General features: G+C 46.9%; 4 protein-coding genes and 1 long non-coding RNA gene across 6 annotated transcripts in view; 1 reads left to right on the forward strand and 4 right to left on the reverse strand.

Moving 5' to 3' along the window:
• The window catches only part of ptpra (protein tyrosine phosphatase receptor type A), a 39336-nt gene extending 37147 nt beyond the window's left edge, over window positions 1–2189 (reverse strand). For both annotated transcript variants that reach the window (XM_064309223.1, XM_064309222.1), the window contains exon 1: window positions 1766–2189. The gene's annotated coding sequence lies outside the window, so the exon portion shown is untranslated. The remainder of the gene's footprint in view (window positions 1–1765) is intronic.
• On the forward strand, window positions 1085–9112 carry LOC135240061 (uncharacterized). Its single transcript, XR_010325574.1, has 2 exons — window positions 1085–1427; window positions 2178–9112. It is a non-coding gene; the product is annotated as an uncharacterized LOC135240061 (long non-coding RNA).
• Window positions 3277–8449, reverse strand: LOC135240058 (perforin-1-like). Its single transcript, XM_064309226.1, has 3 exons — window positions 6836–8449; window positions 5850–6372; window positions 3277–4670 (listed from the first exon to the last, which is right to left on the reverse strand). The coding sequence occupies exons 2-3, from the start codon at window positions 6362–6364 to the stop codon at window positions 3647–3649; spliced, it is 1539 nt and encodes a 512-aa protein (XP_064165296.1). The 5' UTR covers window positions 6365–6372; window positions 6836–8449; the 3' UTR covers window positions 3277–3646.
• LOC135240057 (perforin-1-like) lies at window positions 9005–13663 on the reverse strand. The gene is made up of 3 exons (XM_064309225.1): window positions 13527–13663; window positions 12219–12741; window positions 9005–10433 (listed from the first exon to the last, which is right to left on the reverse strand). Exons 2-3 carry the CDS (start codon window positions 12731–12733, stop codon window positions 9410–9412), a joined length of 1539 nt encoding a protein of 512 aa, XP_064165295.1. The 5' UTR covers window positions 12734–12741; window positions 13527–13663; the 3' UTR covers window positions 9005–9409.
• A 917-nt stretch (window positions 13664–14580) lies between these two features.
• idh3b (isocitrate dehydrogenase (NAD(+)) 3 non-catalytic subunit beta) overlaps window positions 14581–15000 on the reverse strand; it is a 14461-nt gene continuing 14041 nt past the window's right edge. The window contains exon 11 of the mRNA XM_064309228.1: window positions 14581–15000. This exon is cut by the window's right edge and continues 745 nt beyond it. The gene's annotated coding sequence lies outside the window, so the exon portion shown is untranslated.

Raw genomic sequence — 15000 nt, forward strand, 5'->3', positions numbered from 1 at the left:
GAGGATCTTCCACATGGAAGCGCCGTTTCCCCCTCATCGCAACGTCCCGCTACCCGAAAACCCTGCTGGCCCGTCGGCCTCCCTCTCCACCCCCTGCCTGCACGGGTGCAGAGACGCAGCCCGGCCCGCTACTGCTTCTCCGAGGAATCCTCAGCTGCGATGGCCGCCGGCCCGGTTCCCCCTGGGGAGTGTTCTTCATCCCACAGGGGAGTTTTTTATTTTTCTATCTCAATTGCTCACTTTTTTGCGGGTTTAGGCCTGATTTTTTTGCCCAGTTTTCTTTTGATATTTCCACTGTGAAGCATCTTTGTGACAGTGTCTCTGTAAAAAGTGCTAAACAAACTGAACTGAAAAGATGCCACCCCTCCATCCCTGCCAGGGCCAGTACCTTCCTCTCCTTCAGCCCACATTAAACTGGGGGGTTAGGGGGTTAAGCGGGAGACCTGTTCACCCCTACTGAACTCCTCTCCCTGCCCCCTGGTCTGACACTCCCTAGTTCCCCATTTTCTCCTTCCCCCAGCGTGAGCTCTTCCACCTCGACCCCATCCTAAAGCTCAGCCACGGGTCCAGACACGTCCAGCAACTCCCCGAATCCAAGTCACCTCTCACAAAAACGAGACGCAGCAAAAAGGTCCGCACACACACCCACAGGAGCGGGATCTGTCCCCTGCCTTCACACGGCTCTCCGTCCCCATCAGGGGCCTGCTAGGCTTGCTGCCAGGCCTGTTATTCGGGAGGTTCCTCCATAGCCCGGCTCTCTGCTAACTACCCAACTCAGGCTCCTTCAACATTACCCAATCCCGTACAGTCAAGATAAACATGACACTCAACCGGCTGGATCCAACGTCCCCAACTGCCATTTCAGCGCGTGGATGTCGCCACTACGGACAATCAGCGCGCAACTGCCCGGACAGCCAACATAGGACGTTGAAGGGAGGGGTTGCCCCGGGATATACGTCATCATTAGCGTTGTTACATTTGCCATGTAATAACAGGATGGAATACCCCCTCCCAAAAATGCTGGGTGATTGTTCCCGATATGTTCTGTTTTAGCTTTCGGTTCTTTTCTTTTAGTATTCCGCGTGAGGGCGTGAGGTTGAAAAGTATGACGACAAGTAATAGTTTTCTCTCTCTCTTTTCCCTGCGATTTCAGGCAGCATGGCTGTGTGTGAACGGGCTAATTCCTGGGCTGTCGTCCCACACATCTCCCCCCTCCCTCTCTCCCTCCCTCCCCCCACTCACGCACCCACCCACCGAAACATGTAGCAACAAAGCGCCGTTGAATGTATCTACTCCCCCTCCGAAACTCAGGTAGCAACTCGAACGCACTGGACTCGCTATTGTGTGCTATCCGTATTGTTTCAACGTGTCCGTTTGCAGTAAACATTCGCGTTCTGGCGTTCAATCCGGTTGACTTCAAATAAAAGGTATGTGGTTGCTCTCGCTTCCTCTCCCCCCCCCCCCTTTTTCGGATCGCCCCATCGCGATCTTTTCCACCCTCCCTGCCTCCCAGCTAGTTCTGTGAATGTTCGTGTCGCTACAAATATAATTGATTGCGCTCCCGCAATAATTGGAGGATGCTTTATATAACGCTGCGTTCTGTTCGCATTTTCAGTTCGCTTTTCAAAGAATGGATCCGTGCCAGTGAGAGTTATATTGACTGTATTACTAACTAAAACGCGCGTGTTCGTTAAAACGGGTACATAAGAACAATAAAGGAAATAAGTATAAATCGTTTTAAGATACAATACAAAATTGAACTCACCACGGCTCCAGGTTCACGGGGTGCCGTCTTCAATAATCCCTTTATTAACAATAGCGTGCTTATTTTTCTCTCTCACTCGTCCCCAACCCCTGTCTCCACTCTCCACACCCCAGGAATCGAGTGTGCGGGGTGGGTTGGGGAGGGGGGTCTGGGGCGATTGGAATGATCCGGCAGAGACAGCCAATTTAGAGACGGGCAGCAGATCACAACCTTTCGCCACACCACTTTTCAAGCAGCCGAGATGCCCTCCAAAATATGCAACGTGCCGCGTCCGTTCCCGACCGCGGAGCTTTCTCTCTTGGTTTGCTCGATGCGCAGTACTCTCACGATCTCCCTGTTTTTCTCTGTATCCGAGCGCGTCGGCCACCGTTCCTAATCCGCCATGTTGTGTCTCTTCGCTTGGAATGGGAAGGAGAGAATCCAGGGCCCCTCCTCCTTCCTTCCCTTTGGCGCCACCGCGACCTCTGGCGGTAAAACCCGGAACATCAGGGAGAACCCAAGGATAACAGGACCGTCTGACTAACCGGAACACAGAGACCCCTTGTGGCTACTTCCGTGAATACACATTTTCTTTCAATAAAACATTTAAACTACCTGCTACACACGAACCTTATCACATCCCCATTTTCTCGGCGATTGTCAAGCTGTACATTCTATACTTGAACTTCTATTCTCTGCATTTTCACTTCCTTAATAATGTTAATGGAGGCATGTTGAAGATATTACTACAAATAAAAACAAGTAAACACAGATACACACATGCCTGCGCATGTACACACACACATGCATACACACACATTTTTGGATGTATTGGGATGTTTTTTCAATCAACAAAATTTGTATGAGTGAACTTGTGAATGAACTTGTAAACCATAAAATATATCTCAACATCTTACCAAATGACTTCATCCCCAGGTCTGTGCATGAGTGCCTAAAAGTCTGAGGACAAATGCTGCATTTATACTACCATAGATAGTTTCAGAAAGGCATCGGCAATGTGAATAATGAGTGGACAGTGGCGTCTTGTCTTATCAGGAGATGACAGAGTCATTGTTTCTCTGGAAAAGCGAACGACTTAAATCCGTTCAACAGCAAGTGACAAATAAGCAGGAAATAGTTGCTTAAAGGATAGCATCTATTTTCCCACAGACATTCTGTATGTTCTTCTCTTTATATTATGGTCTTTCTTGTTTTTTGTTTTTTTGGCAAGAAACACATTGGCTTGAGTCAATTTTATCTAAGTTAAATTAATTTGTAACATAGAAACTGTTTAATTTGAGTTGTTTTCATTTTTAAAAAATTAAAAAATTGTACGTGTTGTTAAAATGTTACACTGCTTGTTGGAAATGTTGTGTAAATACAAACAAAATGACATTTAATAAATATTTTAAGATCAAAATGATGTGAAACTGCACCTACTACTCATGGAGTTCCCATAAAGCAATCCAAGCAGAAATTACATTAGTAAAATTCTTCCCAGCAATAAGGTATAGTGACACAATAAGACAAAGAAAGTATACACTTTGTTTATTAAGTTGATTGATAAACAGGAAATCACTGGGAGAGAGAATCGTCAGATCACTGTGAATTTTGCTGTACGACATCATCTGTGATGAGTAATCAAAGACAACTTCATTAATCAAAGATAGCCCGGCAATAAGTCCTGACTATTTTGAAATATTCATTGCAGCAGATTGGTGGGTGAGACATGCATGTTTAATTACTCTGGAGGATGAGGTCCTTTTCATTCATAGACCTGAAGCTCCACATAATCAATTAATTGCTCATTGATTATACTGGAAGGACAATATTCTGATCTTTTCGCTAGCTAGCCGGGTAGCACTAAAATGAATGGGACCTGGCCTGAAATCCCCTGATCGGTCACTGGGGGGCAGGCCTGTACTTGGCGCACTGGTAGCCGCTGAGCTGAGGGTCGCAGGTGAGGGTGTAGGAGTAGGAGAAGCCTCCCTTGCTCAGGGCGCAGCTCACGGTGTGGGTCCCCTCCTGGAGTCGCGTGCGGCAGGTGCCCAGGTGGTCGTCGTACTTCACGTCCTTGTCCCACACCTCCAGCTTCAGCTCGTGGAAGGCCTCCACGTGGCCCAGGTCATAGACCGAGTTCCAGCGGGGGTTGTCTTCTGATTTGATCCAGTGGGTCTGGTGGAAGTGGCGCCCGTACCAGAACTTCACGTAGGGGTCCGTGCTCCCCACGGGGTCCCCGTCCAACCCCCAGGCTTTGATCACCGTCACCCGGAGCCGGCCCCTCATTGGCTGCAGGGGGCAGCAGTCGGAGGAGAGATTGGGCTGCCCGAAACACTGCTGAGGCGCCTTGTCCTTCGCAATGGCGTTCTCCCTCAGGTACTGGTTGACCGCGGTCTTCACGTTTCCCCCGACGACGGGGTCGGGAACCAGCTCGTGAAGGGGGAACAGGGAATACGACACGATGTCCGGGGCGTCCTTGAGGCTGGTCAGCCAGCGTCGGAATGCCATGGAGTCGTTCTTGAACAGGGACACCTCTCCCAGCCACTTTTCGCCCCCGAGCACCTCGGTGATGTGGTTCAGATAGGACAGCTGGGATCCCGTCTGGCTGTCCTGGTTCTCCAGCAGAGATCTGCACTGGCTGGTCGTGGCGGAAGGTTCCAGAAAGCCCAGCCCCACAGAGAGGCCCGTGTTCAGGCAGTCCTTCACCTTGGTGGCCGAGTGGTTGTTGACGGAGGCCAGACAGGTGCGGATGGAGGTGAGCCTCTTCAGACGGCCGCCCAGTTCCACCTGCTGGATGTAGTGGGTTCCGTAGGTGCTGATGAATCTCTGGTACAGGTGTCGGGTGCTTGGGTTGTACTCCTGTGGGAGAGAGCGCACCTGCGCTCGGAACTCGGAGCTGAGAGGCGGGTTCCCGGAGACGCGGTAGCTACAAATCAGAGAAAATAAAAGAGTGATAAGAATAATAGAAGTGATAAACAAGTGATAAAAGAGGTGGATTACTGGAAACAAGGTAGCTGTAAGACAGAAGAAAAAGAATAAGTAAAATAGTGATATATCTTTTGCTTTCCGATATAGTTTTCAGTGTGTGTTGTCCGTTACCCTGGCAATGCAATTATTGGGTCCAAGTGTGATGTCATGTGAGCACATATTATCGACAGCAACCGATTATGACTCCTCAGTAACCCAACAAACCCATCCAATGATATTGCTCCATGTTTCCAAAAATAAATAAAAAATCATGTCGATGACAAAATATATATAGTTTTTGGTATTTTATGGTGTATATGATTATGACTAATGAGCAAGTCAAATTCAATTTCAACTAAACACTTAAAGTTAAAGAAAACATTCTGAAAAGATACTTTTTTAGTCAGCTTCTGGCAAAATTTTCCATGTCTGGTTTAAAATGTCTGTGGTCTCCATTTCAGCTTTATTTTTATAGTAAAAATGTTTCAATACAGTGAAAATACACAATTTCACTTTTGAAAGATGAAACTGTTCACAGGGTTTCATCCTGCACAGTTATGAACATACATTAAATTTGTTATAAATAGTAAAAGTATTTTGACTAAGAATGCTATAACTTGCTTTTTGGGTAGGCTGCAAGTGCAGATTACTTGTCCTTTCAACGTATCATTTGTTTATTTAAGTGATGCACCATGGGAAGGCAAGCTGCATCACTCTTAATAAGGACTGCTCTTACAACATTACCATGTCCTGTGTTAATTCAGCTCTAGAGTGGGACCAAATGTTATCTGTTATATGTTGAATTAACACTGTTAGAGTTGAATTAACACAGGCCACTTGATTGTGTAGTCCGTGAGTTGCAAATGCTAACGAAAAAGCGTGTGCTCTCCTGTTTTTTTCAAACACATTTTTAGGAGGTATACGTGTAATACGCACTTATTTAAAAAGTAGCCTAGTTTTTTTTTTTTTTTTTTTTTTAAGTTATTGCTTGTGGATTGGGGGTGATTAAAAATAAAGGCAAAACTTGCAATAACGATTTATGGTAACTGGCGAAAGGGTAAAAAGAACACGTTGGAATCAGCCAGTAAGTGAATCCGCTAATGTTTTAGCTAAATTTTGTTTCAGGGGTTTGACTCACCTGTAGTGGCTACAGCTGAGCTGGTGAGAAGTGAAGACGGATTTGTCCATCGTGTAGGCGGCGGTGGCGAACTCAACCGCGTTAGAGTGGCTACCGCCGACGGTCAGATCCGCCAAGTCCCCGAGGCCCAGCCCCACGGTCCAGTCGTTCTCGATGAGGTCCGTGGCGCTGTCGGCCACGGAAGTGACGGTGTTCAGCAGAGCGCTGGACAGCTCCTGTCGGCAGCTGGTGAAGGAGCGCCAGTCCAGGACGGACAGCGGAAGTTTCTGAAGCTCGTCACGGTGCAGGGTGTTCTCGCAGAGCGTGCACGAGTCGCTAGGGTCCAGGAAGGTCTGCAGGTCGATCACGTAGGCGCCTTTGTGCTGAAGCTTCACGATGTCGAAGCCCTCTCCCGCCAGGTTATGCCCGGGGACAAAAGACGCTTTCTGGCATTCCTCCAGGGTGCCCACCCGGCAGGACAGGACCGCGCCCATCTGTCCCAGAGCCAGGAGCCACAGGCAGAGTCGGGGAGCCATGGCTCTCACTGGCAGCAGGGGAGGAATGGAAGAACATGACATCACTGTTTTTAAACCGCCACCGTCATGCAGGGTTAAAAAGCACATTGGTTTCATACTTGGACGATATGAAACCCTGTGATGCCATATTAGACACCAATCAGCATTAGCCTAGAGTATAATTCGGTGTTATGTAGTCTGTTTAATATGTATAATCTAAATGTGTAATCTGATTGCTTTTTGGATTACTTAAAGTTTCATTAGACAAGTTTATAACAGTACATGTTTTTTTGTAAAATACATTAGTTTGTATGTTTCTGACAACACTGCAGTTTTTTTAAAATTTTTTGTTCTTTGAATGTGTGGCTACAATACACACTCTCCTGCTCATCTTCCTGTGTAGCTGTACATGTGGTTAGTGTGTGTGTGTGTGTGTATGTACATTTATATATGTATGTGTAAATTTAGGCCTATACAATAATCTCATCTCACCTGTTGCAGGACCGCAGTGAAGCTCTGCTTGTTAACAGGCTGCTCTCTTCAGTTCCCGCAGACCCAGATGAAGCTTAAAATGGGCCTCTTCTCCTCGCTCACCTGGTGGATGCCTTCTGTCGTGGAAACGGCCTCGATTCCCTCCTTTTCAAGATTCGGCTGGCCTTCAGCCCAGTCAGGTATGTGAAGCCCAGCTGCATTTTTCCCAGAGAAGTTAGGACAGAGTATCCAAAAACAGAAGGATATCTTCACAATGTGGAGCCACAACATGCCACCTGCTTGAATCTGCATACTCATGTTGGTTTTTCAAAGCAAATACACCATCCCTCATACCCTCTCATTTTTTTCCCAATATATCGTCATTTATGTTTTTAATCATAAATGGTGGGTTTTATGTTAACTTGTAGTCCTGCTAGCTACTGACTCACACAACAACACACTGTACAACTGACTCCAGCTCAATTACATAACATAACATAACATGTTTGAAATGATTAACCTGTTCTCACACATATGACTAAAAAGAGTGTAGGCCCATTTGACCGCACTATAATACCTTTGAAAAGGAATGAACACATTAAGTTGGAAATGTAACACAGCTGAAATTACCTGTTGGATACTGCAGGGGTGTGTGTGTGCATGGTCTTTGGAGAGTGTGTGTTGACCTTTGGCTGTATTTGTGTGTGGTCACAGTGGACAGTGTTGTGTTGAGGTTTGGGTGTGTGTGCATGGTCACACTGGCGAATGTGTGTTGAGGTTTGGGAGTGTGTGTGTGGTCACATTGGAGTGTGTGTTGAGGTTTGGGTGTGTGTGCGTGGTCATAGTGGAGAGTGTGTGTTGAGGTTTGGGAGTGTGTGCATGGTCACAGAGGAGAGTGTGTTGAGGTTTGGGTGTGTGTGCACAGTCATGGTAGAAAGTGTGTGTTGAGGTTTGGGAGTGTGTGTGTGGTCACATTGGAGTGTGTGTTGAGGTTTTGGTGTGTGTGCCTGGTCATAGTGGAGAGTGTGTTGAGGTTTCTGTGCACACGTACACACACACTATACATACAAGAACACACAAACATGCACAGACATACACACATACATATACACACACACACACACACACACGTGCACGTATGCGCTCACACACACACCACACTGTTTTTTTCTGTCTGGTCCCCAGGCACTGATGCGCTGTCTATGGATTTATATAAGCGCTTCTGGGGTCCACTAGGAACTGATTTACAGGAAGTGATGCTGGAGTGTCTTCAGGAGGGGTCACTACCAGTCTCTTTTCAGTGAGCAGCTCTCTCTCTTTTGCCAAATAAAGGGGATTTGGCTTCGGTTACAAACTGGAGGCCTGCTGCTCTCCTGTCAAGTGACTATATGGTGCTCTCAAAGATTTTGGCGAGCAGTCTGAAAGAATCTTAGCAAAACTGATCCATCAGGTTCATTCATATTGCAACCCAGGAAGACCTATTATCTTCTGTAGATCTATTGATCCAACTGCAGGGGAGAGCTGCCTATTCTGTGGGTGTGGAAAGTGTGGTTCTTTGAGTGCAATAGGCAAGAGGACATGCTAGGAATAGTGAGGTGCTGATGTTCAGGGCTAGGCATGACTCTTTCCTGGGTGGGCCAAAGTATACAATATTAGAAAAGAGGAGAGTATGTCTACTAAATTTTTGGATAGGCTTAACTACAGTAGGTACTTGGAAGGGTAGAACAAACAAAAGACGTGGGGCAGGATCAATGGAGGCAGAAGGCATTTTGTGTGGTCTGATAGCAGGAAGGCTTCTGGTAAAGTTCTATTACACACTTGTGGAAAACAAACCACATTTTGAGCAACGAGGTGCTGTGATGTTGATGAGGAGGCAAGACTTTGCCTTGGTTCTTGACCTTTTGACTTTTGTTGATGCAGTATGACTGTGTGTATATGAGAAAACTGAAGATGATCTGTTCTCTCTGTCCTTCTCTCTCTGTCTCTTTTCTCTCTCGGCCTGCAATGGTTGTTTGGGTTTATTTTTTGTTGTTTGGTCTGTTTCGCTCTGTAAGTTCTGTAATTTCTGTGTGTGAACAATTTGCAAATAAAACAGGTTTTAAAAATCAAATAATCTCCTTTAAAAAAATTGCCCTCTGTAAACACCCCCCCACACACACACGTTCTTCACCCCCCACAAACAAGAAACTGTCCTTTTTGGCCCTTCTCTTTAATTTAACATGCGTTTGGAGAGGCAGTACAGAATGAATCAGATTCACAACAGCAACTGGGAAATCAGCCCAAATCTACATGGAAACCGTAAGACTGTCAGCATCGAGTCACTCCAGCTTCTACTACCAGGAGTTCTCTCACAGAGATGCTCAACCTTCTCCTGCCTACATGAATACTTGAATTCTGGGATGCTCCAGAACCTCTCCCTAACATTCATTCTGGAGGTTTCTGGATCGTTTGAGCTTGTGCATTAGTACTTTTCATTAGTAGACCTGAAGCGCCACATAATCAAGAGGTAATCAACTGTTCATTAATTATAGTGGAAGGACAATTTTCTGATCTTTTTGCTACCAGATCGGATTTAGCCTGTAATCTCCTGATCTGTCACTGGGGGGCAGGCTTGTACTTGGCGCACTGGTAGCCGCTGAGCTGTGGGTCGCAGGTGAGGGTGTAGGAGTAGGAGAAGCCTCCCTTGCTCAGGCCACAGCTTATGGTGTGGGTCCCCTCCTGGAGTCGCGTGCGGCAGGTGCCCAGGAGATCGTCGTACGTCACGTCCTTGTCCCACACCTCCAGCTTCAGCTCGTGGAAGGCCTCCACATGGCCCAGGTCGTAGACAGAGTTCCAGTGGGGGTTGTCTTCTGATTTGATCCAGTGGGTCTGTTGGAAGTGGTGCCAGTACCAGAACTTCACGTAGGGGTCCGTGCTCCCCACGGGGTCCCCGTCCAGCCCCCAGGCTTTGATCACCGTCACCCGGAGCCGGCCCCTCATTGGCTGCAGGGGGCAGCAGTCGGAGGAGAGATTGGGCTGCCCGAAACACTGCTGAGGCGCCTTGTCCTTGGCAATGGCGTTCTCCCTCAGGTACTGGTTGACCGCGGTCTTCACGTTTCCCCCGACGACGGGGTCGGGAACCAGCTCGTGGAGGGGGACCAGGGAATACGACACGATGTCCGGGGCGTCCTTGAGGCTGGTCAGCCAGCGTCGGAACCCGACGGAGTCGTTCTTGAACAGGGACACCTCTCCCAGCCACTTGTCGCCCCCGAGCACCTCGGTGATGTGGTTCAGATAGGACAGCTGGGATCCCGTCTGGCTGTCCTGGTTCTCCAGCAGAGATCTGCACTGGCTGGTCGTAACGGAAGGTTCCAGAAAGCCCAGCCCCACAGAGAGGCCCGTGTTCAGGCAGTCCTTCACCTTGGTGGCCGAGTGGTTGTTGACAGAGGCCAGACAGGTGCGGATGGAGGTGAGCCTCTTTAGACGGCCGCCCAGTTGCACCTGCTGGATGTAGTGGGTTCCGTAGGTGCTGATGAATCTCTGGTACAGGTGTTGGGTGTTTGGGTCGTAATCCTGCGGGAGAGAGCGCACCTGCTCCCGGAACTCGGAGCTGAGAGGCGGGTTCCCGGAGACACGGTAGCTACAAGTCAGAAAATAAAAGAGTGATAAGAATAATAGAAGTGATAAGTGATGAGACTGATTAAAAATGGGGGACTGAGACCGGAAACATGCTCAAAGGCAGAAAAAAAGAATAAGAAAATTGGGATATAACGTTTGCTTTCAAATATACTTTTCAGTGTGTGCTATCGGATTCACTAGCGATGCAACTATTGGGTCCAAATGTAATGTCATATTGGAACATATTGCAGAGAGTAACAGATTATGACTCTGCAGCAACACAAAGACTCATCCAATGTTATGGCCCCATGTTTCCAAAAATCTGTCCTTTATCATTAATGCCTTTCTTGCCCCATCCTTAAAAATCCTACTCTACACCCCTCTGATATCAAAAACTATTGACCTGTATCACTTTTACCTTTTCTGTCAAAAACTCTTGAACGAGCAGCGCTTAAACAACTATACTCTTTTCTCCATCAGAACAACATGCTTAACCCTCACCAGTCTGGCTTTCAAACTGGGCACTCAACAGAGACTGCCCTCCTGGCTGTGATGGAGGCACCTGCCACTGCAAGAGTCCCATCCCTCTCCTCTGTCCTGATCCTCCTAGTCCTGTCTGCAGCATTCGACGTGGTCAACCACCAACTGCTCATCTCCACTTTTGCTGAGATGGGCATTTCTGGGACTGCCCTCTCTTGATCTGCTTCCTATCTTGCAGATAGGTCCTGTCTGTCTCCGCACCTCATCTGTACTGGAGCCTCTGCTGTTCTCCATTTACACTAAATCTCTTAGCTCAGTCATTATTACACATGGCTTCTCTTGTCACTGCTAAGTTGATGATACACAGCTCTTCCTCTTTTTCCCTCCCTCTGCCACAGAAGTTAATGAGAGAATATCAGCCTGCCTTGCTGACATCTCAACATGAATGGCCAGGCATCACCTGAAACTAAACCTCAACAAGACAGATATGCTCATCTTCCCTCACAAGATCTCCCAACTATGAAAGCTCTCCAATACTGTTGATGGTACCACAGTGGCTGCCTGTCACTTTGCAAAGAACCTGGGGGTGGACCAGCTGGACTTTAAGAAGCACATCACAGCAACATCATGGTCCTGCAGATCCCCCTGTACAAAATTAGGAAGATTCAACCATACCACACCACATTGTCATATCCCCAAGATCGTCTTGGGGTACAGGGGTGTAACAAAATGAATGACTATTAATGATTAATTTTATTTACACAATTATTTGTGTATACAAAGAACAAACAGGAGGGGAAACACTGGGCAGTATCAAACAAAAGAAAATAACCAAAAACGAAAATATAGGCTACTAACAATTCTAGAAATGAAAGAAACTAAGAAAGAAACTAACTAACTGCCTCAGGACCTGGGCGACTTGACATTTTTGAAGGAACCATGAATTCTGCTCTGTACCAGAAAATTCTTAAGGAGAACACCCAGTCATCTGTCTGTGAGGTGAAGCTAAAGCGTAATTGGGTTATGCAGCAAGACAATTATCCAAGACACAAAAGCAAGTCCACATCTGAATGGGTGAAAAGAAACGAAATCTTAGTTTTTGGAGTGGCCTAGTCAAGGTCCTGGCCTGAACCCAATAGAGACGATGTGGCAAGATCTGAAACGAGCAGTTCATGCTTGAAAACTGAAAATGAAAAAAATTAAAGCAGTTCTGCAAAGAAGATTAGGCTACAATTCCTCCACAGCGATATGAAAGAGCGATATCAATCAGCCAGAAAGTGGTTCCGCTAACCTTTTAGCCGAATCTTATTTCAGGGGTTTGACTCACCTGTAGTGGCCACAGCTGAGCTGGTGAGAAGTGAAGACGGACTTGTCCATCGTGGAGGCGGCGGTGGCGAACTCAACCGCGTTGGAGTGGCTGCCGCCCACGGTCAGATCCACCGTGTCCCCGAGGCCCAGCCCCACGGTCCAGTCGTTCTCGATGAGGTCTGTGGCGCTGTCGGCCACGGAAGTGACGGTGTTCAGCAGAGCGCTGGACAGCTCCTGTCGGCAGCTGGTGAAGGAGCGCCAGTCCAGGATGGACAGTGGCAGTTTCTGAAGCTGGTCGCCATGCAGGGTGTTCTCACAGAGCGTGCACGAGTCGCTGGGGTCCAGGAAGGTCTGCAGGTCGATCACGTAGGCGCCTTTGTGCTGAAGCTTCACCATATCGAAGCCCTCTCCCGCCAGGTTGTGCCCGGGAACGAAAGACGCTTTCTGGCATTCCTCCAGGGTGCCCACCCGGCAGGACAGGACCGCGCCCATCTGTCCCAGAGCCAGGAGCCACAGGAAGAGTCGGGGAGTCATAGCTCTCACTGGCAGGGGACAATATGTCATATATCACGCCACATTAGCCACTGATCATCATTAGCTGCGTTTGCAATGTCTATTTATATCCACCCATCCATTATCTAAAACTGTTCATCCTGGGGAGGGTCGCGGGGGGTGCTGGAGCCTATCCAGGCCGACAGGCAACAGGCTCACACACCATTCACTCACACACTTTAAGGGCAATTTTGAGTCTCCAATTAGCCTACCTGCATGTGGTTGGACTGTGGGAGGAAATCCGGAGTATCCAGAGGAAACCCATGCAGAACTGGAGTACCCGGAGGTAACCCACGCAGACACGGTGAGAACATGCAAACTACACACAGAAAGGCCACGACCGGATTTAAACCCAGGACCTTCTTGCCACCGTGCTGCCCCTTAAAAGGTACGTACAGTACAATCTAAAGGTGTAATCTGATTGCTTTCTGGATTACTTCAGGTTTCATTAGACAAGTATGTTACAAGTAAAATACATTTGTTTGTATCTTTCCGACAACACGGCGGTCTTGTATTTTGTTCTTTGAATGCGTTGCTACAATACACTCTCCAACTCAACATGTACCATCAACATACTGTCCTGTGTAGGCCAACATGTAGAGTGTGAGTGTGTGTGCATGTTTATATATGTCTGTGAAAATTTTGACTATATAGTAAATTAATCTCACCCCATTCAGATCAAGATTAATCTATTTTTAAAATGTACCAACAAATAAATTACATGTATTAATTATTTCAATTAAAAAACTGACCGCAATCCCCAATTCAGTCTCACCTGTTGCAGGACCGCAGTGAAGCTCTGCTTGTTAACAGGCTGCTCTCTTCAGTTCCCGCAGACCCAGATGAAGCTTACAATGGGCCTCTTCTCCTCGCTCACCTGGTGGATGCCTTCTGTCGTGGGCATGGCCTCGATTCCCTCCTTTTCAAGATTCGGCTGGCCTTCGGTCATGCCAAGTACAAGAAACCCAGCTGGATGTTTCTCAGAGAAGGTGGGACAGCGTTTCCAAAAATCCATTTGGCAATGGCCCTATCTTCACAAAGTGCCACCTGCGACGATCTGCATTCTCATGTTGGTTTTTCCAACCAAATGCACCATCCCTCATAGCCTCTAATTAAAAAAAAAATCTATTATGTCGTCATTTATGTTTTTAATCATAAATGACGGGTTTTATGTTAACCTGTGGTCCTGCTAGCTAGCTACTGAGCCACACAACAACACACTGTACAACTGACTCCAGCTCAATGCATGACATGTTTCAAACGATTAACCTGTTCCCACACATTATGACTAAAAGGAGTGTAGGCAGCATTTGCCCATGAGACAGAGCTTTTGAAAAAGACAATACCTACTGCAGTGTCATTCAAGAGCCTCTGCTTCTCACGTCAACTATGGGGCAGACTGCTTCTCACGTCAACTATGGGGCAAACCCTGCTTCTCACGTCAACTATGGGGCAAACCCTGCTTCTCACGTCAACTATGGGGCAAACCCTGCTTCTGGGGAGACTGAAGAGATTCCCTCTGTGCTCAGCTTTTCTTTTCTGTTCTAAATAAAGTGATAAATTCTGCAACCGCTATTCAAAATGGAAAATGAATTCAAATTCAAAATGCATTAAATACAAGAACGGGACATTAGTACAAGAAAATACAAGTGAATGGGGGGTGGTAGAGTCACAAGCACATCGATTGGTCACCTCTACAAACAAGAAGTTAATTTCCCTGGCCAATTGTGAAACTGGGCTCTTTGCACACTGGTAGAGCTGAATTTCAGCTAAACGATCCAGCAGGGCTGGTCAGCAGGCGGGCAGAGAAATCATGCTTTGACACTCAGTAATTTGAAACATTTTATTTCCGTTTCACGAAGACACAGACCAACAACAGATAATTCAGCGGTAGAATAAATAAGAATAAATATAGACTCGTACGTCTTTTAAGGATATTGCATTGAAAGGAGGTCCTGTCACTAAAACATTAATCGTTAAAGAGTTCAGCGACTACCCCACACAAAAGCAAGGCTGAAGGGGGATTTGACACTGCCCAAAGACCTAAAGCACAACAACATACACAGCAAACTTACTTTAAGGATGGAAATTCATCCATTTATTGCAAACTATTAACTGTACATCAATGCCTTTCAAATGGGATCAACACATTAACTTGCAAATGTAACATTTTAAACATGTTCCCACTGTAAGGCTTTTGAAACAGTTTAAAGCTTTTTTTAGTGGCTGATTAAATTCAGATCAAGATT

Source organism: Anguilla rostrata, chromosome 14, assembly GCF_018555375.3.
Source record: "Anguilla rostrata isolate EN2019 chromosome 14, ASM1855537v3, whole genome shotgun sequence".
Classification (NCBI taxonomy): Eukaryota; Metazoa; Chordata; class Actinopteri; order Anguilliformes; family Anguillidae; genus Anguilla; species Anguilla rostrata.

Bases quoted from the DNA above. Each gene is read 5' to 3' on its own strand.
- LOC135240057 (XM_064309225.1), bottom strand. From the start codon at position 12,733: ATGACTCCCCGACTCTTCCTGTGGCTCCTGGCTCTGGGACAGATGGGC. The intron at 10,434-12,218 runs GTGAGTCAAACC...TCTGACTTGTAG, and splicing joins CTCAGCTGTGGCCACTACAG to CTACCGTGTCTCCGGGAACC.
- LOC135240058 (XM_064309226.1), bottom strand. From the start codon at position 6,364: ATGGCTCCCCGACTCTGCCTGTGGCTCCTGGCTCTGGGACAGATGGGC. The intron at 4,671-5,849 runs GTGAGTCAAACC...TCTGATTTGTAG, and splicing joins CTCAGCTGTAGCCACTACAG to CTACCGCGTCTCCGGGAACC.